Genomic DNA, 22,743 nt, shown 5'->3' with positions numbered 1-22,743 from the left:
TAGCAGCGCAGCCATTGGCTCCCACTGGTGTCAATCAAATCCAATGACGCGCCGCTGGGGGTGGGGCTGAGTCCTGCATTCTGTGTGAATGGGCACAGATGCAGGAATCGGAAGCGTGTCCGCACAGGTGTCCACCAAGGAGAGCGCTTCTCCAACGTGGACAAGTGTGACATGTTTGTTATTTAAAAAAAACAAAAACCAAGTGTTTACAACCCCTTTAAGTAAGAGAAACCTACTGCACATGCACGAGCAGCACTGCGCTTTGTTAATGGTCCCACAGTTTTGTGAATGGTCCAACAGGGGGGAAAGTGGGGGCAAACTTCCAGCTCAGATCACCATGGCCCATGTGACCAGAAGTGGGAGCAGGTACCTGTCAAAACCAGGTACCCGCTCCCCCCCCCCAAAAAAAAAATTGTGGCAGGGAAAGGGAGAGAATGCAAACAAGGGTGAAGTTTCTCTTCAAAGTGCTTGTAAACCGCTACATAAAAAATAAAAAAACTTTCTGCAGTTAGATAATTGCATAATGTGCTAGTATGTATCACATACTAGCACACTTTGAAACACCTACCTTGGAACGAAGCCCTTCAGTGGCACGCTGTCACCGCTGACAGGACTTCCATCTTCCCCCATTCTTCCTTCCCGGTTTGGGGACTCTGGCTGTGTGAGTGGCCGATGATATGCGCTGATGTCATTCCCACGCATGCGTGTGCGAGCCCTCGGTTCTGGCACAGTACTCTGAAGGTCCGGCATACTTCAGAGCGCATGCGCCGGTGACGTCAATGGCTGCATTCAGGGTGAATATCTCCCATACGGTGCACATTTAAGAGATATTCATTTTACATTTATAGGCTTACCTATAAAAATCACAAAGCGGACTTTACTATCGCTTTAAGTAGTAGATGTAGACACATTGCATGACTCCAGATCAACTTTCTTTGCAAACATTCTGCAAGCCTGATACAAGTTCTGGTTCAGTTATGTTGTGCAATAGTCATCCCACCACAGGGGGTCACTGTGGCTGAATAATCATGCTGTAGACTTGCAGAGCTCTTGCTGTAGACTCACTAATGCAACTTTTTCTCTTGCTAGAGACATGCCATGCAAATTTGCTACAAATTGGAAAAGTGTCAACTAGAACTTGTGCTTCAAGTGCTCTGCAAGTGTACAACTTACCAGTGAAAATGTGCAGATGTTAACAGACTTACAATTCAACACTGCCACAAATTTGTGGCAAGTTAGCTAGTGTCACTTTAACCCACCAGATTTTTTTGGGATTGTAGGAGGATACAAGAGTAGCTGGAGGAAAACTCCCACAAATACTGGGAGAACACACAAACTCCATGCAGCTGGAGTCTATAGCGGGAATTAAAGGGCCCCTGCACACCTAGGGTTGCCACCTGTCCCGGATTCAGCAGTTTGGTAGTTTGGAATCGTGTGTCCGGGTTTCAAAATGCCTGAAACCCGGACACATTTTTTAGACTGGACTATGACTTCCCAGCAGGGTTACTGGCTGCAGTTGTCTAAGCTGAGAGTGTCTGTTACACTCTTTCAGACTGCCCAAAGCCAGCACTAACAATCCCCCCCCCAAACACACAGACAGCAGAGGAAAGAGTGAGCGATCTGCACCTCTTCCCCCATCCCTATCCCTCTGTGTCTGCGCACACTCCAATCCCCGGCGCTGTGCCTCAAAATAGGAAAGTAGGTTGGGGTGGGAAATTTGAAGTCCAGCAGCCACAGATACATCTGGATGAGAGGTGCTGACCGCCAAGGGGTGAGTGAGCTCACCATCCATCTCTGTCTGTGACTGAAGTCTCCCCCTTCTCTCTCCTGCATCTGAGTACACTAAGGTAAATCAGGGTTCTCAGAGCACCCCTTACATCAGAGTTCCCCTTTACACCAGAGGCTACAGTGTTCCGCCTTACATCAAAGTCTTCCCTGTACATCAGAGATCTCAGTTTTCCCCCTTAAATCAAGGTTCCCAGAGCATCCCTTATGTTAGAGTTCTCCCTTACATCAGAGTCTGCAGAGTCCCCCATTACAGCGAAAGGGAACTCTGCAAGTTCTGATATAATAGGGGAACTCTGTGGACTCTGATGTAAAGGGGACTCTTGTTCTTAACTTCATATGATTAGAAATGTTATTTAATAGCAAAACATATGTGTAGTTTATACTATAAAAAAAAATTGCAGTGCGCCGCTAAAGTGTTCGGATTTGACTTGAAGCAAATGTGGCAACCCTATGCAGACCCCATTACAGTACCCATAGACTAAAGCATAGGGATGATGTCAGCACTCCTATATAATGCATACATGAACTTCCTTCCTTTGGCTCTGAGCCCAGGAGACTAGGAATGCAGATGATGAGGTCATAAAATTCCAATACTGATGATTGTTTGCTGTAATTGCAGGCAGTAGTGTTGTGCCAAAGAATTGTATCTAAGAAATATCCAAATTTAGCTTGAAGAAAGCACAGTCACTGTCCCAGGAATGGCGATTTCTGCCAGCAGGCTGTGCTTGAATAGCTTACAGTTTAGATCGCATTTTTTTTTTTTTTTAAAGTGAACCAGTCATTAACCACTTCAGCCCTGGAGCATTTGGCTGGCCAAAGACCAGAGCACCTTTTGCGATTCGGCACTGCGTGGCTTTAACTGACAATTGCGCGGTCGTGCGACGTGGCTCCCAAACAAAATTGACGTCCTTTTTTCCCCATAAATAGACCTTTCTTTTGGTGGTATTTGATCACCGCTGCGGTTTTTATTTTTTGCGATATAAAAAAACAAATGTAAATTTTCAAAAAAAAACGCATTATTTTTTACTTTTTGCTATAATAAATATTCCCCAAAAATATATAAAAAAAACATTGTTTTCCTCAGTTTAGGCCGATACGTATTCTTCTACATATTTTTTGTAAAAAATAAATAAAAATCACAATAAGCGTTTATTGATTGGTTTTGCGCAAAAGTTATAGCGTCTACAAAAATAGGGGATAGTTTTATGGCTTTTTTATAATTTTTTTTTTATTAGTAATGGCGGCGATCAGCGATTTTTATCGTGACTGCGACATTATGGCGGACACATCGGACACTTTTTGGCGCTATTTTGGGACCATTCACATTTATACAACGATCAGTGCGATTAAAAATGCATTGATTACTGTTTAAATGTGACGGGCAGTGAAGGGGTTAAGTGTGTCCTAGGAAGTGATTCTAACTGTGAGGGGAGGGGCTGTGTGTGACACAACACTGATCACCGCTACAGGGAGCACTAATCAGTGACAGTGTCACTAGGCAGAACAGAGAAATGCTTGTTTACATCAGCATCTCCCTATTCTTCCTCACCGTGAGACGATCGCGGGTATCCCCACGGACATCGAGTCCACGGTACCCGCGGTCGGACTCACAGAGCTCGCGGCGGGCACACGCGCCTGCTATCCAAGCCTCGCGAGATCACATACAATAACGTGATTTCGTGCAGCGGAGCCAACCTGCCGCAGTAAAATGCGGCGGCTGTTCCGCAATCGATTAAAACGTACACTTTGAATCATCAGGGAATATGTCAGCATCACCAAATCACATCATTATTCTGATTACAAACTGATCTGTTCTTTGTCATGAATTGGAAACTGATTTTCCAGAGTTCCCAGGCAAGGCGGCATAAATCATTTAAACTTTAGTGTGATACTTTTCACCATTCTAATTTTTTTACAGGTAAACGTCTGGTAGTATCCTTGTTTGTCAGAAAAGCCTCGTCTGTGTAGAACTCTGATCCTGGATTTAATTATTTCTTAAACGTTTGACATTCTTTAAGCCAGTGCCAGCCATACATGGATCAAAATTCATCCAGTTTAGCAGGGACCGGATGAATTTTCGATCCATATGTGGGCAGAGAGGTTGTATAGAAGTTGATCTACTAATCGACTCCTGTACTACCGCCCTGTAGGATTTTCCACACTTGATCAGTGCCGCAGGCTACAGCAGACAGCGCTGATCAGTGTATTCTGATGGAGGGGAAGTCTCCCTACTGTCAGAATGCAATAGCTCAACGGGGAGGTTCCCCTCCCCGTCCATATTAACCACTTACATACCGGGCTTTCCTGCCCAGGCCCCTTTCCTGCCCAGGTCAATTTTCAGCTCTGTAACATTTAGAATGACAATTGCATGGTCATGCAACACTGTACCCATATGATTTTGGTGGTATTTGATCACCCCTGCCTTTTGTTTTTGTTTTTTTGTGCTATAAACAAAAGAAGACTGACAAGTTTGAAAAAAAATTATATTTTTTACTTTTTGCTATAATAAATATCCCATAGAAAAAAAAAAAAAAAAAATATATATATATATATATATATATATATATATATATATATATATATATATATATATATAAGCGTACATTGATTGGTTTGCGCAAAAGTTATAGCGCCTACAAAATAAGGGATAGTTTTATTGCATTTTATTTTTAAAAATAGTAATCCCGGCGATCTGCGATTTTTATCGTGACTTTGACATTGCGACGGACGTATCGGACACTTTTGACACTATTTTGGGACTATTCACATTTACACAGCGATCAGTGCTATAAAAATGCACTGATTACTGTATAAATGTCACTGGCAGGGGCGATCAAGGAATTAAATGTGTTACCTAGGAGTGATTCTAACTGTGGGGGGGAGGGGACTGACTTGGGGAGGAGACCGATTGGGGTCCCTATATACAAGGAACACACGATCAGTCTCCAATCTCCTTACTGGACGTGGATCTGTGTGTTTACACACACACAGATCCATGGTCCTGCTCTGTAACGAGCTATCACGAGTGCCTGGCGGCCATTGAGGCCGTGGGGCATGCGCATCGGCTCCTCGGTGCCTGTGCCAATACCGCCGGGAAGCCAAGGGCATCATATGAAGCCCGCCCAGGATGGGAGATCCCACCTGCGGGTGTCATATGTCTATGGGCGGGTAGGGCGGGTAGAGAAGTGGTTAAATGTGTGGATAAGAGAATGAAGTCCTTTTCTTTTCCTTCAACCTTTAGACCGCTGCAGGTTGACCTCCCTACATAGGTGGCACTGTTGCATCCATCTTTCAGGGAGAATGGATGACAGGAGAAATTTCCATTCCTCTTAAAGAGGACCTGCAGTTGGCTCACATAATTGGTAATACAAAAAAAAAATTGCCATTCTGAAGCTTCCCTCCAACCACTTTGCATATTATTTTATATATACTGTGATTCGGTATTTGCCAAATATGCTGCAGAAAACTCCCTCCACTGAGTCTGCATCAATTTTAACTGTGGGCAGCTGAAGCTACTGCCTGTTTACTTCCTGGATTTACACAGACACACACCTCCAGCTCTGCAGCTCTCATTGGCCCTCTTATGAATGAATGAATGAATGAATGAATGAATGAAATACTTGTATAGCACACAATGCGAACTGAATCGCCTCTATGACTCCCTCATCCCTTCCTGGCAAATTCTCACAAGAGTGAGAGAGAGAGCTGTGCATGATGTCATAAGCCTAGGCTTTTTACCAGACAAAAAACAGGAAGTGGACTGTATAAGGTATTTACTGGCAGAATTTTTTTTTTTACTATCGAGTAAAAACAACAAAGGTAGGGGATTTAATAGATGGAAATACGAAAAAATTACTGAAGCTACGCCTTAAGCCTCCGTATGTGACATTGGGTGGGCTGCTGTCCAGTTGGACGCTGCCACCCAGGTGACCCCGGCAGCCCTCTTTACACAGATAGCAAGTAATTATGCCGCAAGTTTGAAATGATTTGCTAAGCTATTGCTAGACTTGCCGAGATTCACAAGTTTGTTGCACAATTGCAGCAAGTCCACATTGCATGACTCCAGATCAAATTTCTTTGTAAACATTCTGCAAGTCTGATACAAGTTCTGGTTCACTTATGTTGTGCAATAGTCATCCCACCACAGAGGTCACTGTGGCTGAATTTTCATGCTGTAGACTTGCAGAGCTCTTGCTGTAGACTCACCATTGCAACTTTGCTCTTGCTAGAGACTTACCACGCAAATTTGCTACCAATTGGAAAAAGTGTCAACTAGAACTTGTGCTTCAAGTGCTCTGCAAGTGAACAATTTGCCGTTGAAAATGTGCAGCAACTCAACAAACTTAGAATTCAACACTGCCACAAATTTGTGGCAAGGTAGCCTTGCTATCTGGGTAGTGAGAGCAGAGCTTACAAAAAGCCCTGGCTCACTGCAGTTGGCGTGCATTTTGCATATGGCGAGGTGAGGGACAGGAACCTGCTTGACAGGGACAGTGTGCCAGCACAGGGAAAGGTAAAAGAACATAATAGGGATTGTCACCAGAGCTCCTTGGGGAACTTTTTTATTTGTGCATACTGCATGTGCCGCCCAGTTGCTTATACTTACCTTCATCCCCCTCCACTGCCCATTGTCAGCAAGAAAAAGATGGCCTGTATTGAGTCCAACTCATGAATTGGAGCTTACTCTGGGATGAGGACCAGTGCCGGCTGGTGCTCAAATATTTTTTTTGGGGGGGGGGGGGGGGGGCACAAACAAACTGAAAAAAAAAAAAAACATCAATTGCAGCCTCACTGTACCATCAATCGCAGCTAATGTGCATATCAATTGCCGCCACTGTGCCATCAAACGCAGCCACTGTGCCTATCAATTGCCACCACTGTGCCCATCAAACGCAGCCACTGTGCCCATCAAACGTAGCCACTGTGCCCATCTTATGCAGCCACTGTTCCCATCTTATGCAGCCACTGTTCCCATCTTACGCAGCCACTGTTCCCATCTTACGCAGCCACTGTGCCCCATCAAATGCAGCCACTGTGCAGCATTGAATGCAGCCACTGTGCCCATCATATGCAGCCTCACTGGGTTCCATAAAATGCAGCCTCACTGTGCCCCATCATATACAGCCTCACTGTGCCCCATCCTATGCAGCCTCACTTACCTTACAGGCAGCTCTGCTCGGGCTGGGCTTTCCACTGAGCTGCCGACATCACTTCCAGTTTCCCTCTAGAACAGGGAAACCAGAAGTATCCTCTTAACAACAAAGCTCCCGCCCGTAGTAATACTATGGGCGAAAGTTGTTTGGCGCTTTGGAATGCGTCGCAAAGCAGGTCAAAAGCCTGTAAATTAAGCACCTCATCTGCAGTCTCATGTGGTGCACTGTGACTGGCGCCCTAACACAGTGCACTTAAAGAACATTTTTTTCTATTTTTTTTTTTTAAAGGGGCCTTTTTTTATTTTGTTTACATTTTTTTGGTTTATTTTTTGTGACTGCTTTGCGCCCCCTATGGACGGGTTGCCACTGGTGAGGACCGTCTCTCTAATGCCCATGTTACAGTGGTGGATGCTTAGCCAGCATACTTCACAACAGTCCTTTTTTGGGGCCAAATGCCTCAGTCCTCCCCCTTCTCCCAGGACATAAGGCTTTTCGCCGTTTTCTTGCACATGGACATGCAAGCCAACGCTGCTTTTGTGAACAAGATCTGCTTGCCCTGCCCTTTTCATTAGTCTGGAGATATTTTTTTAATTACCTTTAATGAATGTACTAACCAAATATTACGAAATGGCTTCTTTTCAGGACGTTCCTCCAGCTTTGCCATGTGTTGCTTGTCCTGCTTGCTAAACTTTGGAACCATCTATACACCAGCAGCTTGCTAATCAGGAATAATTTATTTTATACTGCACTTTAGACCGCTCAGCGATTGCTTTGCAAACCCTTACATATTTACCTTGTACACAGAGAGCCGTAGAAAAAAATTCACTCACTCAGTTGATGCTTATGGAATGCAACCCTTCCATCAGAGCCACCCACTCAGTGTTTATTCTAGGAAATGCCATGGCCACTTGTTCCATTTTGTCTGTAGCCTTGCTGGCATAGTCCGCCAGATGTATGAAGCTCAAAATAAAAAGATCCCCAACTCACTCCTATCACTGTCCTAGGCACCCAGCAATGTATTTACATATCTTTACCATCACTCTCCCCACTTAGATACTTGCTCCTGGAACTTTACTTAAAGCCTATTGTCTAGTTTTTTTTTTAGGTTGACAACCCAGAACTCCCATTAAAATCTTTTTTTGACACCCCCAACCTGGAGGTGAGAGGTGTCTTAGGCTGGGTTCACACTATTGCCAATTGGATGCAGGTTTTCCCCAACAGGGACACTAGTTCTGGTGACCAGGGGCCCCCCCAAGGGATTCCCTTAATTTTGCAGGGATTTTCTTTCATTTCCTGTTTGGCTATGGGACAGGAAGGAAAAACTCTGAAAAGGTACGGCCATTGCATTCCACAAATCATGCCTGTTCCAACCCTCAGAGAGATATCTAGACCCGCAAGGCCGCTATGTCTTTGTGAAGGGGGTCATAGCCAGCAAAAAAATTTACATTTGTGACCCTCTATGCACCCAGTGCTCAACAACTCTCTTTTATAGATGCAGTCTTGGAAAAGTTGGCAGACTTCTGGGAGGGCCTCCTGATTCTCGGGGGAGATTTCAGTGTCAGCCCTGAGCCCCTCTTAGATACATCCCATGGCCACCTTACACACTTCCATGCCTTTCTTAAGCGTTTCTGCAAATCACTGCAGAACAACTTCCTTATTGACATCTGGAGAGCGTTACATGCATCTGACAGAGACTACAGCTACTACTCCAGGGTGCATGATATTTATACACACATAGATCTTCTGTGTGTGGATCATGACACCCTGGAGCTGTTACTTTAGGGAGCATCACTATCTCTGACCATGCTTCTGTTCTTGCTATCATACGGGTACCCGGTGAGTCGCCTAGGGCATGGTCTTGGAGACTTAATGAGAACTTACTAGATGATGCCTCAGTGGTATCTAAGGTTACCAACGCTATCTCGCACAATTTCTCGGAAAATGTGTCTGATGATTTATCAGAGGGAGTTATATGGGAGGGCCATAAAATGGAATTTAGGGAGGAGCTGATCTCGTTGGGCACTAAACTCAAAAAAGAAAGGCAGATCGATTTTCAGAAAGTACTGACCGCTTTACAGCAGGAGGAGCTCAGACATAAACGCCAGGGGGATGCTGATGGCCTTCGGTGTCTGACTGAGCTCCGAGAGTTGCTCTGGCGCCTTTTGGATCATTGTGCCTGCAGGCAACTGCGCTTCTTGTCCCACAAATACTACGAGCATGGCACCAAGTGTGGAAAAATGCTCACTAGGGCACTTCAGAAGAGACAAATAGCCTACCATATATATATACACTTCAGTCCCCTGGTGATGTGGCGACTCTACATTCTTCTGGGATTGCCTCATTATTTTGGGATTATTATAAAGAATTATATAATTTAGACAAAAATGTCTCCCTGACAGAGAAGACCTCAAAGTTGCGTGCTATTTGTGATTACCTTGCGTCAGCCGGTCTCCCCTCTCTGATGTCGGAACAACTAATAGATCTCAAATCTCCCATTTACCCTCAAGAGGTTGATGAGACAGTGAAATCTTTGCCCAATGGGAAAAGCCCTGGCCCGGATGGATATACCAAAGCATACTAAGCCAAGTTTCTCCCCCTACTGCAAAATCATATGTGTAGGTACTTTAACTTGTTCGCTAATGGTTGCCCGATCCCACCTGAGGCTTGGTTGGCTCACATCACGGGGCTTCCAAAGGAGGGTAAGGATCCTGTCCTCCCCCAAAGCTACCATCCAATATCACTGCTCAATGTTGATATCAAAATCTTTGCAAACATTTTGGCGAATCGCTTAAAACACCTTTTACCGTTCATTATTCACCCTGATCAGACGTGCTTCATATTAGGTCAAGAGGCTAGGGATAACTCCATCCGGGCCACGCAGCTTATTCATTGGGCATATTCTTGCCGAGACTCCCCACCCTACCTCATGCTGTCTACTGATGCCGAAAGGCATTTGACAAAGTTGACTGGTCATACCTGAGGGCGGTCTTAGAAGGCCCTCACATGTTACAATGGATCATAGCCGTTTATACGACTCCAAATGCGAAAATACAGGTAAACAGCCTCTTGTCCCTTGGGTTCCCCATATGGAATGGCATGAGGCAAGGATGCCCCCTCTCTCCCCTTCTTTTTGCACTGGTTCTGGAGCCTTTTCCTTTAGAACAGTTTGGGCAAATGGCGACATTAGAGAGATAACAGTGGGGTCCACCGAACATAAACTTTCAGCATACGCTGATGATGTTCTCTTCCACCTTACGAATCCTCTTGTCTTGTTGCCAAACCTTATGAAGGGACTCCAACTTTTTGGGCAAATATCAATCTTCAAAATCAATTGCCTGTTACTTTACCTGAAACGCTAGCTACTAATCTGCAGGAAGCTTTCCCGTTTACTTGGGCTAAATCCTCCATCAAATATCTCGGGGTCCATCTCACTGACCGCTTTGAAATGGTATACTCTGACAACTTTCCTACACTTTTGGATACAGTGCGTAGAGACTTGCAAAGCTGGAATAGGACCACCTTCACGTGGCTAGGTAGGTTGGGTTAATATACTTAAAATGAATGTCCTCCCTAGGGTTCCTTTCCTGATGCAGATGTTACCTATTCTTCTTCCCAAAAGCTTCTTCGCCCAACTTCAGAGTTTAATGGTTGGGCTTATATGGCACAATAAAAAACCTAGGTTGGCTGTGTCCCTACTTCAGAGATCTAAAGGGATGGGGGGTATAGGCCTCCCTGACATATGCCGCTACTACAGGGCCATAGCACTCCAACGTATCCTAAATTGGTGCTTTCATACCCGTTCCACAATATGGGTTTCTCTGGAGACGAGCCATACCTATTGTATGCCCCCTGGTTGTCTCAGGAACACAGAGGGTTCCCGGAGTAGTCAGTGGGGAGACCAACCCATGTCCTAGGGGTCTGCGACCGCACAAATGCCTTGTATTCCTTGGCACCATCTGGCTCCTCGCTGACACCACTGGGAGGATTCTTGTGGTTCCCTCCTGGGGAACTGGTGGCCTTTTTTGGGTCCTAGGTCACTGACGGTAACCTCAGTTGTGGCAAGTTCTTGGAACAGGTCAAGCTGCTCCCACTGGAGACCCTTAGGGATAGATTTGGACTCTTCCCAATGGATTGGTGGCGATATAAACAGTTACACCATTTTATTGTGACTCATGGTTGATCTATTAGGGAGCTCAACATTCTTACTCCATATGAACGGCTGTTCATTGAGGAAGAACCTACCTCTCATATGATCTCTGAACCCTACCAGCTTCTGGGCTCAGCCTCTGCTGTCCCTAAACCGGCTTTTATCCGGGAATGGGAGCGTGACTTGGAGCTGGATTTTTCAGCTGAACAAATAGCACACATGCTAAGACTCACACACACTAGCTCTTTGGAATCCAAGACACAGGAAACTAACTATAAACTCGTGACACGCTGGTACCGGGTACCTGCAGCCCTTTTTCAGTTACTGTTCATGTAATATACTGTTGGTTGCACTAGGCGAGGAACTTAACCTATAACCTTAGTGGCACCCCTGCTGTGGGTGGTTATGGAACGAGCCTGCGCCGCTGTACCTCTGGACGGAGGTTTGTTGCCCCCTTCCTCTGGGGGTAGAGCTGGTCGGGTCCTCGGTGGCCACCTGGTGGGGGGGGGGGGGCACCCTGGAGTATATGATGTTGACCTATAGCATGGGTCGTGTTCCTACTCAGGATCACTTAGGGGATACCCCCTTGGAAATGTGGTCTTGTATGTTTTCCCTCTCCCCTACTCCCGCTACCCTTCCTCCTTTGTTTTCCCTGTTTTTGTAATAAATCAGCCATGTTCATGCATTTATTTCTGCCAACCTGCAAACCCTCATTAATGAGGCACTGTTGGCTATGTTGTATTCCTTCTGTCAAACATAAAGATTATATAAAGGAAATGGGACACAGATGGCAAAAAAAATCCTATAGGGGTTATAACCCTTACTCTCTCTATCCAAAATTAAAAAAAAAAGTTTTGCCTATAGTTCTACTTTAAGGAATTTTTATAGATAAAGCGATAAACCATCATAGCTTTTTCCGTTTCCCACCAATGTTTTATTAAAATACCACTCACATTACAATGTGCACATATCTGCTGCACCACAGTAAAACAGCAGAGAACTGTATATCATGGGTACTCACAAAATGGCAGCCCGCTCAGTTCCGTTTTTGCAACGTGACACCATCGAATCCCCCCTATGGGTTACGTCATAGGTCGCATGACGTCATCAGCGGATGGGTTTTTTATTTCACCATAATATTGAATTTGACAGGCGGCTGGTAGTATGTTGAACATGTGCCTCCATGATTTTATGCTGTAGGGACCAAACCCATGTGCATGAGCTCTTATAAAGGATTTTTGCCAATGTTATTAGCTAGAACTAATGGTGATGCCTTCTGAAACATTAAGACTGGGTTCACACATGTGTTGAATGTTGGGTTGCTGGGTCACCATTCATTCAACACACAATACCAACGTATGTGCATCTTAGAGTACCACAATGCACTTCCAAGCCTTCTTGGTGTTTTTTAGTTCACTGAACATGTAAAGTAATGCATTTCTGTCTACGCACCTCAAAGGTATAAACCAAAATGCTTGGTGTCAGCACAGCAGGGGCTTCCACGCTCTCTCTTTCTTTGCTATAAGATTTTTTTCCGCCAGTGCGGTTTTATGGGTTTGTATACAAATTTTTTCAGTGGTTTCAAGTATTTTAAGTTTGACCATTTTTGTTTTTTTTTCCAATGGAAAGCTAGTTACTAGGAGGAAGAGAGGAAAGATGTATTATTTAAAAACAAAATGCTAAATACAGCTAGTATAAGTAAGTAGCTCAATTTCTCTTTATATTGGACTCCTGTAGTGCACAGCATAAGGAACTTGGAAGGGTCAGCACTGTAAACCACTCATTATTAAAGTGAAACTTCACTCTCCCAATCAACATTGATTTTTTTGAAATCCTCGTGCTGCTAGCATTAGTAAATAGATAGGAAAGTATATTATATATACTTGTTTTAAACTCTTTTTTTTTTACATTCCTTCAGTTACTTCCTGGTTTCTTGGCCAGGCAAATTATGTCATACTTCCCAGGGGTCTTCAGGAGGGGAGGAGAGGAGGAGGGGTCTCCTGCATGCATGCTTGAGCTAAGGGCAGACGGTTAAGGGCAGACGGATTTAAGGAAGTAAATTCTACATTAATCATTTGCCCTTAGTCAAGTTGGCCATGGACAGAAATGCCAGGGGGTGTTTTTCAAAGTGATTTCTCAACAAAATGAAAGTGATATTAAACCCCCTTTTTTTTTTTTTTTTTTTTTTTTTTTTTTTTTTAGTAACAAACATGTTATACTAACCTGCTCTGTGCAGTAATTTTGCACAGAGCAGCCCTGATCCTTCTCTTCTCTGGTCTCCTGGCCCCTCCCTCCTTCCCCAAAAGCAAACAGCTTGCAATGGGGGTGTCATGTCACATTCGGCTACCCATCATATTCGGCTACCCGCTGAAGTGCACGTGCGCGATGTCGCCATATGCGTTCCAACACAGGGCCCCTCGCAGGCTTGCTAGATCGCCATGCTTCGGGCACAGCCTCGCTTCGCTCACCATAAATATAATATAACTCTATGTCCACTTGGATGGTAGGGCTTGAACCTGGACTGAGAGGTGGAATGCATATGGCGGCGTCGCGCAAGCGCAGGCCAGCGGGTAGCCAAATATGACGGGTCGCCATATATGACGAAACAGGGGCTCCCAAACACTGTTGTGCATGTCCATGCACACCCAAATAATTGGCCCCACCCCCTCACTCTTCTCATTGGCCCAATGGTTCCCGCTGCTATCTCAGCCAATGAGGAGGGAGAGTCCCCGGAGGGCCGAGGCTCAATTGCACATAGATGGCTTGCGGCAGGGCTTGGTTAAGTATTGGGGGGGGTTGGGGGGCTTCTGCCCAGAGAGGGTTATTTTACCTTCATGCATAGAATGCATGAAGGTAAAAAACCTTGAGCCGCTAGAACCACTTTAAGCATGAAGACTTGGATGGATGGGGGAGTTTGCTTTGAATATAAAAAAAATAATTAAATAGTGTTTTTGGTTTGTGGTGCTCAGATGCAGTCAGTGTAGGTCTGCTTTAATATTGTAGTAAAAATATTAATATTTATTCATTTTAGGGCTTAAAGGAGGACCCAATGCACAAAATGGACATGGAGGAAACTTTCACTACACGTTCCATGGAGATCCTCATGCCACGTTTAATGCATTCTTTGGAGGAGCAAACCCTTTTGAAATCTTTTTCGGGAGGCGAATGGGTGGGGGCCGGGATGATGAGGACATGGAGCTGGATGGCGATCCATTTAGCTCATTTTCTAGCTTCGGCATGAATGGTTTTCCGAGAGAGAAGAACCAGGTTGGAAACCAGATAAGGCGTAAGCAGGACCCACCGATCATTCATGAGCTCAGGGTGTCTCTGGAAGAGATTTATCATGGGTGCACTAAAAGGATGAGAATCTCCAGGAAGAGACTGAACCCCGATGGAAGAAGTGTGAGGACTGAGGACAAGATCCTTACCATTGAGATTAAAAAGGGGTGGAAAGAAGGCACCAAAATCACATTCCCCAAGGAGGGAGATGAGATGCCAATGACCATTCCTGCCGACGTTGTCTTTGTTATTAAAGACAAACCCCACACCCATTTTAAGAGGGATGCTTCCAACATTATCTGTCCTTTACAGATCAACCTGAAAGAGGTAAGACTTTGCTTTGGCTGCATTCTGACATTTTATATTATAAAACATTTTAAGCTGAACAGCGTGAAACAAAATGATCTTATTGTTGCTTGACTTAGGGCTTGTATATGAAGCGGTACCCCCCATAGGGGCTGCTGAGTGTAGTAGTCCATCTGTCACTCTGCCCAGCCAGGAACACACCTTTCAAGTATCCAGAGACATGAAAGCAGTCCTTGCACTTGTTTTTTTGTATTTTATTGAGGGGAATTTAACTTGGCTAGGGATAGGAAACTTATGAGATGCCCAGGTAATTGACGATCAAAATTGGGACCAAACTTTATACACCACGGTATATACAATCTCCTTTTTTCTTCCTGCACTTCCTTGCTTGCAGCTTATCACTCCACACTCTTCCAGCGCATCACTTGCTTGCACTTCCCGGACCAGGTAGCACTGTAGGCTTGACACTGGCTCAACCAGGCCTAAAGCAGATGCCCTTTGCAGGCAGGGACCGCTAGCCTCGATAGTGTAGCAAAAATAGAAAGTCCCAGGGCTAGCTGTTCCTGTGGCTACTGCTCCCAGTACCACCTCTTCGGGCACTGCCAGCCTTCCTGGCTGCAGCTGCCCCTTCCCACTGCTTGTGCCATCATAATCCTCCAGACTGGCTCGGCACCCATCCCAGACTGCCTCCACCCGATCAGCTCCTCCCCAGCTGGGCTGACCCGGTGTTTTTTAAGGAGGCCTGCCCCCTGCCATTCCAGATTGAGGATTGGTCAGGGCTCCTTAGAGCACCCCAGGCAGCTCCACCTCCCCTCTCCATCTCTCTTTCCAGAAAACACCAGAATGTTCTGGAAAGAAGTGGGAGGTCCTGGTGATGCTGCCTGTGAGTCACCCAGCAAGCACTACCCTGAGCCACTCCCAACCCAGGTTAAAACACACCCAGGCTTGGCTTCCAGCCAGGCCTGGAAATTTACCTACTCTTACAAACTGTACTATCACTCCTAGCACACTAGAGGGTGCTACATATACATTTTGGGTAGCCCTCTGAAGATCATCATGTCATGTCAGGCCTATTTTAACCTCTTAAAGCCAGCACAACCATGCTGCTATTATGTGCATCGTGTGGTTGCAACACCGCCCTATTCACTTGAATGCAGTGAGCAGCATTGCCCTCCGAACCTGACTGGGGATAGTTTTTGCTGTTTCGTGATGCCATCTCATCCAAATCATTGTGACTGCTGCATTTATATAACCCTGTATGACTGTCTTTGCAGCCACCTGTTTCTACTGCTCTCCAAACACAAGTGTAAATGAGCCCTGGGTGAGTCGCTAGCCCATTACATATCACATTCCAGCACAACTGTCGCCTTTCTGCTTGTGAAAGTAAATGTAACAGAGAAAGGAACTGTACTCCCAGGATGGTCTTGACCAGGGGTTTCCAAACTTTCCAAACAAAGGGCCAGCGGGAGTAGAAAATTCCCCCGCGTTAGTGAGAATAGACTACTGTATATCCCAGGCCTGGTGGTCAGTGGGATTAAAAAATTAAATAACGCCTGTGCCCAGTAGGCGGAGGAATAGTGCCCCATCATTGGTATCAATGTTAAGAATAGTGCCTCATTATAGGCATCTATGGAAGGAATAGTGCCCAATCATTGGTGTCAGTGGGAGGAATAGTGCCACATCATTGGTTTCAATGTTAAGAATAGTGCCTCATTATAGGTATCTATGGAAGGAATAGTGCCCAATCATTGGTGTCAGTGGGAGGAATAGTGCCCCATCATTGGTATTAATGGGAGGAATTGTGCCCCATTATTGGTATCGGTGGGAGAAATAGTGCCCTATCTTTGGCGTCAGTGGAAGGATTGGTGGATCCTCAATGGTGTCAGTGGGAGGAATAGTGCTTCATATCAGTGTGAGGAACAGTGCCCCAAGGGTCAGATAAAGACAAACAAAGTACCTCTATGAGTGTCTCATAGCTCTTCTTCTTTGCCGCCATCTATATATATATCCTGCAGCTGTGCATATAGCAAAATCGCTCAAGCTCTGTCAGATTTGATGGAGAGCGTCTGTAAACTGCAATTTTCAAGTCTTGCCACAGATTCTCAATTGGATTTAGGTCTGGATTTTGACTGGGCCATTCTAACACATGAATATGCTTTAATCTAAACTATTTCATTGTAGCTCTGGCTGTATGTTTAGGGTCGTTGTCCTGCTGGAAGGTGAACCTCCACCCCAGTCTCAAGTCTTTTACAGACTCAAACAGGTTTTCTTCTAATGCCGCGTACACACGGTCGAACTGTTTGACGTACTTAGTCCGTTGAAACACATTTCAGCGGACAATCTGCTCGTGTGTGGGCTTCAGCGGACTTTTTCAGCGTGCAGTCCGGAGTACTAAGAATTTCGGTTTTTCCAAAAATCTGTCCGTCGTACTTTGGTTTCAGCGGACAATACGGTCGTCAGTATGCTAGTTCGACGGACTAAGAATGGCGCATGTCCAGAAAGGATTTACACGGCGGAAGGGTGCTTTGCTGTGTCTTGGACTTCCTATTTCTAGTCCCGTCGTACGTGCTGTACACGTCATCGCGCAAGCTTTCGACGGACTGTTTGTGTATCCGTGTGTGGTCAAGTCCGTTCAGTGGAAACTACGACGGATTGTCCATCGGATTGTATGACGGACTAAGTACGCCATACAATCCGCTCGTGTGTACACGGCATTAGATTGCCCTGTATTTGGCTCCATCCATCTTCCCATCAACTCTGGCCAGCTTCCCTGTGGAAGAAAAGCATCCCCACAACATGATGCTGCCACCACCATGTTTCACGGTGGGGATGGTGTGTTCAGGGTGATGTGCAGTGTTAGTTTTCTGCCACACATAGCGTTTTGCTTTTAGGTTAAAAAGTTACATTTTGGTCTCATCTGACCAGAGCACCTTCTTCCACATGTTTGCTGTGTCCCTCACATGGCTTTTCGCAAACTGCAAAGGGAACTTCTAATGGCTTTCTTTCAACAATGGCTTTCTTCTACCCACTCTTCTATAAAGACCAGATTTGTGGAGAGCACGACTAATAGTTGTCCTGTGAACAGATTCTCCCATGTGAGCTGTGGATCTCTGCAGCTCCTCCAGAGTTATCACGGGCCTCTAGGCTGAGGAATGCTCTCCTTGCCCGACCTGTCAATTTAGGTGGACGGCCATGTCTTGGTAGGTTTGCAGTCATGCCACACTCTATCAATTTTCAGATGATGATTGAACAGTGCTTCGTAAGATGTTCAAAGCTTGGGATATTTGTTTATAACCTAACCCTGCTTTAAACTTCTCCACAACTTTATCCCTGTGCTGTCTGGTGTGTTCCATGGCCTTAAAGAGGAAGTAAACCCAGATGAGTTTACTTCCTCTTTCATTTCCTGCAAAGGCAAAACATAATGGACTACTATGCATCGCATAGTAGCCCATTATGTGTCACTTACCTGACACAGGAGCCAGCGAAGTCGCCGCTGTCCCCTGTAGTCCACCGCATCCATCTTATTGATGGGGTCTCGCAGCTCCGCCGCTGTCATTTGGCGAAGCCGCGCATGGGAGCCGACACGCGCGGCAGCTCCGTCGCTGAGAATGCCGCGCTCAGTGCGCCTGCGCGCCGCTGTCTACGGCACATGCGCCGTAGACAGTGGTGCCTGTGTTCGGGCAAATATCTCCTAAACCATATAGGTTTAGGAGATATTGCTTGGACCTACAGGTAAGCCTTAATCTAGGCTTACCTGTAGGTCAAAATGGTTTGTAAGGGTTTACAACCACTTTAATGATGCTGTTTGTTCACTAAGGTTCTCTAATCAAACCTCTGAGGGCTTCACAGAACAGCTTTATTTATACTGAGATAAAATTACACACAGATGGACTCTATTTACTAATTAGGAGTTTTCTGAAGGCAATTGGTTCCACTAGATTTGAGTTGAGGTATCAGAGTAAAGGAGGCCGAATACATATTCACCCCACACTTTTCTTTTCCAAAGGTTTATTGATGGGAAAATTAATACAAAAAATAAGTGCAACAGTATGATGGTTACATCAGACGTAATATAAGCACCTCACACTTTTTATATAATTATTTGTTAAAAAATTTGAAAACCATTTATCATTTTGCTTCCACTTCACAATTATGTGCCACTTTGTATTGGTCTATCACATAAAATCGCAAGAAAATAAATTTCCGTTTTTGGTTGTAACATGACAAAACATGGAAAATTTCAAGGGGTCAAGGGGTATGAATACTTTTTCAAGGTACTATGTCATTAATCAGCCCCTTCTTTTTCTGAATTGGACACAATGAGCGACTGGTACTAATCGCTCCTGGGTCCATTCATAACTGAGCTGCTTCAGTTTATGACTGAACAGGATCCTCTGTCTCCTATTCCTTCATCTTCAATGCAGCTGAGGCTGCAGAGAAAGGAACTGAACAACCCGTGTCCTCAATTCCTTCCTCTGCCTCAAAGGTGAGATGTCTGGGGTTTGTTTAGACCCCTGATATTTCACCTAAGCTCCCCCCCCACCCCAACAGCATTGTAAAAAAAAAAAGACATTTTAAAAATGTAAAAAATTATTTGTAAAAAAAAAAAAAAACATTTCTCAAAATTGGAAACATAATTTTAAAATGTTTTAATGTTTGTAATTTGGGAGGAGGGCCTGTCAGGAGGTAGGCTGTACAGTGTCCCATGATTTCTAATGGCAGCCCTGCACCCACCCTTCGCAAAGGCTACCTATGGATGTCTATGCGGTATGGTCTGATCAACTGAATTTCATGTATTGTCTGTGACAGGTACATAAATCAGCTGCAAGCACCAACAAATTTGGCATGGGGGCCAACAGATTTCAAAGGGTGTCATAGACATCCTTTATCAATTCCCCCCCCCTCCCCGCTATGGTTTTCTCATTGTTGGTTAGCAATTCTGCTGCATGCTGCTGTGAGCTGAAACATGGAGAGTTAATTAGCACACCCTGAATTGATCTAATTTCAGTTAATGCACTGTTAACAGAGGCGCTACATTTATAACATAGTTTATAAAGGGTTTAAATTGGTAATAAATCTAGGGAACGTGACTGTTTATTTTGTTTTTGTTTTATATGTCTTTGTGGTTTGTGAATGTCTGCAGATTATTTCCTGCTCCTAAGGGCCGGTTCACACAGGGGGCGATGCGAGGCGACACCGACTTGCCTCGCCGCGACCTGCCGCGACCTCAGCGGCGACTTGCAAATGACTTCTGTATAGAAGTCAATGCAAGTCGCCCCGAGGTCGCCCAAAAGTAGTACAGGAACCTTTTTTCTGAGTCGGAGCGACTCGAGTCGCTCCTCTCAGAACAGTTCCATTGTACAGAACGGGGGCGACTCGCATCGCCCCCAGTGTGAACCGGCCCTAAATGATCATCTTTTTTTTAGTTTTGGATAGAGTGGAGAGGGATTAGCAGGGCTTTTTTTTTCTCGGAGAATAGGTGCAGGAACCCCCCCCCCCCTTTCAGACATACCCTAACGCCATACTTCCCAACTTTTTGAGATGGGAATGAGGGACACCTATCAGCAAAAGTATGCAGGCATAGGACACACCCCGTGCCACGTCCCCTTAACCACTTCCCGCCCGGTTAACAGCATATTAACGTCCAGGAAGTGGTTTTGTAATCCTGACTGGGTGTCATATGACATCCAGCAGGATAACATAGCGGCGCGCGCCAATCACGTGTGTGGCGTGTCAGTCTGACACCCTGCAACTCTGATCGTGATAAGAAGCCTCTGTCAGAGGCTTCTAACCACGTGATTAACTGTGACCAATCACAGGCATTTCTTGGTTCGCGCTGACAGGGAGAGCCGATCGGCAGCTCTCCCTGTTAGTGGGGGGGGGGGGGGGGGGGTCTGTGCTGATAATCAGCACATTGATTATCAGCACAGCCCCCTCAGATGTGCTAATCACATGCAAATAAGTGCCCAGTAGTGTCCCCATAATAAAAGACTGCCAGTGCCCACCACAGTGCCAATCAGAGCCCACCACAGAGTCAATCAGTGCCCATTACAGTGCCAATCAGTGCCCAGCAGTAACACCTTTCAGTAACACATCAGTGCCTCATCATCAGTGCTGCCCATCAGTGCCACCTATCAGTGCCCATCAGTGCCGCCTATCAGTGCTGCATATAAGTGCCCATCAATTTTACATATCAGTGCCTCCTCATCAGTGCCCATCAATGCCACCTTATCAGTGCTGCCTCATCAGTGCCCATCAGTGCTGCCTCATCAGTGCCCATCAGTGGCGCCTCATTAGGGGAAAACAACATTTTATGACAGAAACTGAGAAAAACGTTTTTTTTTTTTTTAAATTTTGGTTTGTTTAGCAAAAAATAAAAACCCCAGAGGTGATCAAATACCACCAAAATAAAGCTCTAATTGTGGGAAGAAAATGATAAATGTAGCTTGTATACAGTGTAGCATGACCGCACAATTGTCATTCAAATTACAACAGCGCTGAAAGCTGAAAATTGTCCTGGGCAGGGAGGGGGGAAAGTGCCCGGTATTGAAGTAGTTAAAGGAGAATTGTACAAAAATAACAAGATTGGTTAAACCCACAAGTGCTTTTTTACCACCACTATTCCTTTATATTGGCTTTTGGAATTTACAAATGCAGCAATTTAGAATTCAGATGAAAGGTTTAGCGCTGGGAAACATTTTTTGATAGGTAAAAAGTGCATTTTATATACATCTATATAGATCAGACCAAAATGAGGGACAAATAAGGAGGAAAGAGGGACAGAGGGACATTGCTCCAAATCAGGGACAGTCCCTCAAAATAAGGGACAGTTGGGAGCTATGCCCAACACCCCTACCTACCTCTGAGCATCGCTCCTCGGTTCCACCCCCTACCCACCTCCCAGTACTGCCCCTTTTACAGAATACAGAACCAAGTAACATTTGTGGTACTAAGTAATTTGTATGGAAATTGTTAATGATAAGAAAAGCAATAAAAAAGATCCCCTGCAGCTAACAGCAACAGTAGATCCCACCAGCAACAACAGACCACTCACAACAAAATACCCTCCAGCAACAATAACCCCCCTGCAGCAACAACAGATCTCCCAAGAGACAGTATTGATAAACCCTCCGGCAGCCAGATACAATAGACTGTTCATTCAACAGTAGATCCCTCCCAGCAACAACTGACCCCCCCCCCCCCCCCCAAGAAACATAAGACCAAACCCAGCAACAATAGATCCCCCACCAGCAATAATAGACCTCCCCATCAACAATAGACCTCCCCATCAACAATAGACCCCCCTGTAAAAATAGATCCCTTCCAGAGTCAATAGGCCAAACAGCAGCAATCTTAGACCCCCCAGCAACAATATATCCCCTTCAGCAACTGGAGATCCCCTGACAGCCAGCATCAGTAGACACTGTAGCAAACCCAGCACTCCTCACCATTACATACATTGCTAGAGGGTGCCGGTGTTCTATCGATATGTGCCCTCTGTCGAAACGTGCCCGTGCATGTGAAGGACCTGGCCACTAACGACTTATATCCTCAGGGCCATCTTTGATATTGATTGGACCCTGGGAAAAACTTTTCTTGCCCCCCCCCCCCATGCAGTTTTGCTCTCCACTTGCTCTGAGACATACAATAAATAGCAGCTTGACTCAAAATCAGTTTACTGAATCAGATCAGGCAGCTATTGCGATTGGTTGCCAGAGGTTAGAGTGTACCATTACCGCTCACTGACTGGTTGCTAGAGGTTACAGAACACATTACTGCTCACTGGTTAGTTGCTAGAGGTTACAGCACATGATTTCTGCTTGTTAGTTGGCTGCTAGAGATTACTGTGGATATGACCTCAGGGGGCATGATATACATGTCAATGCCACCGGCCACCGCTATTTACATATGAATGTCACCGCTAGTTACATATGAATGCCAGTAATTTGCATGTAAACACAGGGTCTGTAGTTGAGTCATCTGTACACAAAAATAGGGCAGAGCTGAGCAGCATTATTAGCAGCACTTCACACGGAGATATTGGGACACAGCACAGGACTAAAACCTCAA

At 45.3% G+C, this 22,743-nt stretch overlaps 1 protein-coding gene across 1 annotated transcript in view; it reads left to right on the top strand.

Annotated features, from left to right (window-relative positions):
* The window catches only part of DNAJB4 (DnaJ heat shock protein family (Hsp40) member B4), a 40,962-nt gene that overhangs the window by 6,853 nt on the left and 11,366 nt on the right, over positions 1-22,743 (top strand). Inside the window, exon 2 of the mRNA XM_077450403.1 lies at positions 14,120-14,694. Within this exon, the coding sequence (XP_077306529.1) occupies positions 14,120-14,694 (575 nt within the window). The remainder of the gene's footprint in view (positions 1-14,119; positions 14,695-22,743) is intronic.

Source organism: Lithobates pipiens, unplaced genomic scaffold (genome assembly GCF_037356315.1).
Source record: "Lithobates pipiens isolate NorthernLeopardFrog02 unplaced genomic scaffold, aLitPip1_a1.2 Scaffold_23, whole genome shotgun sequence".
Lineage (NCBI taxonomy): Eukaryota > Metazoa > Chordata > Amphibia > Anura > Ranidae > Lithobates > Lithobates pipiens.
This window is presented reverse-complemented; position numbering and strand designations above follow the sequence as displayed.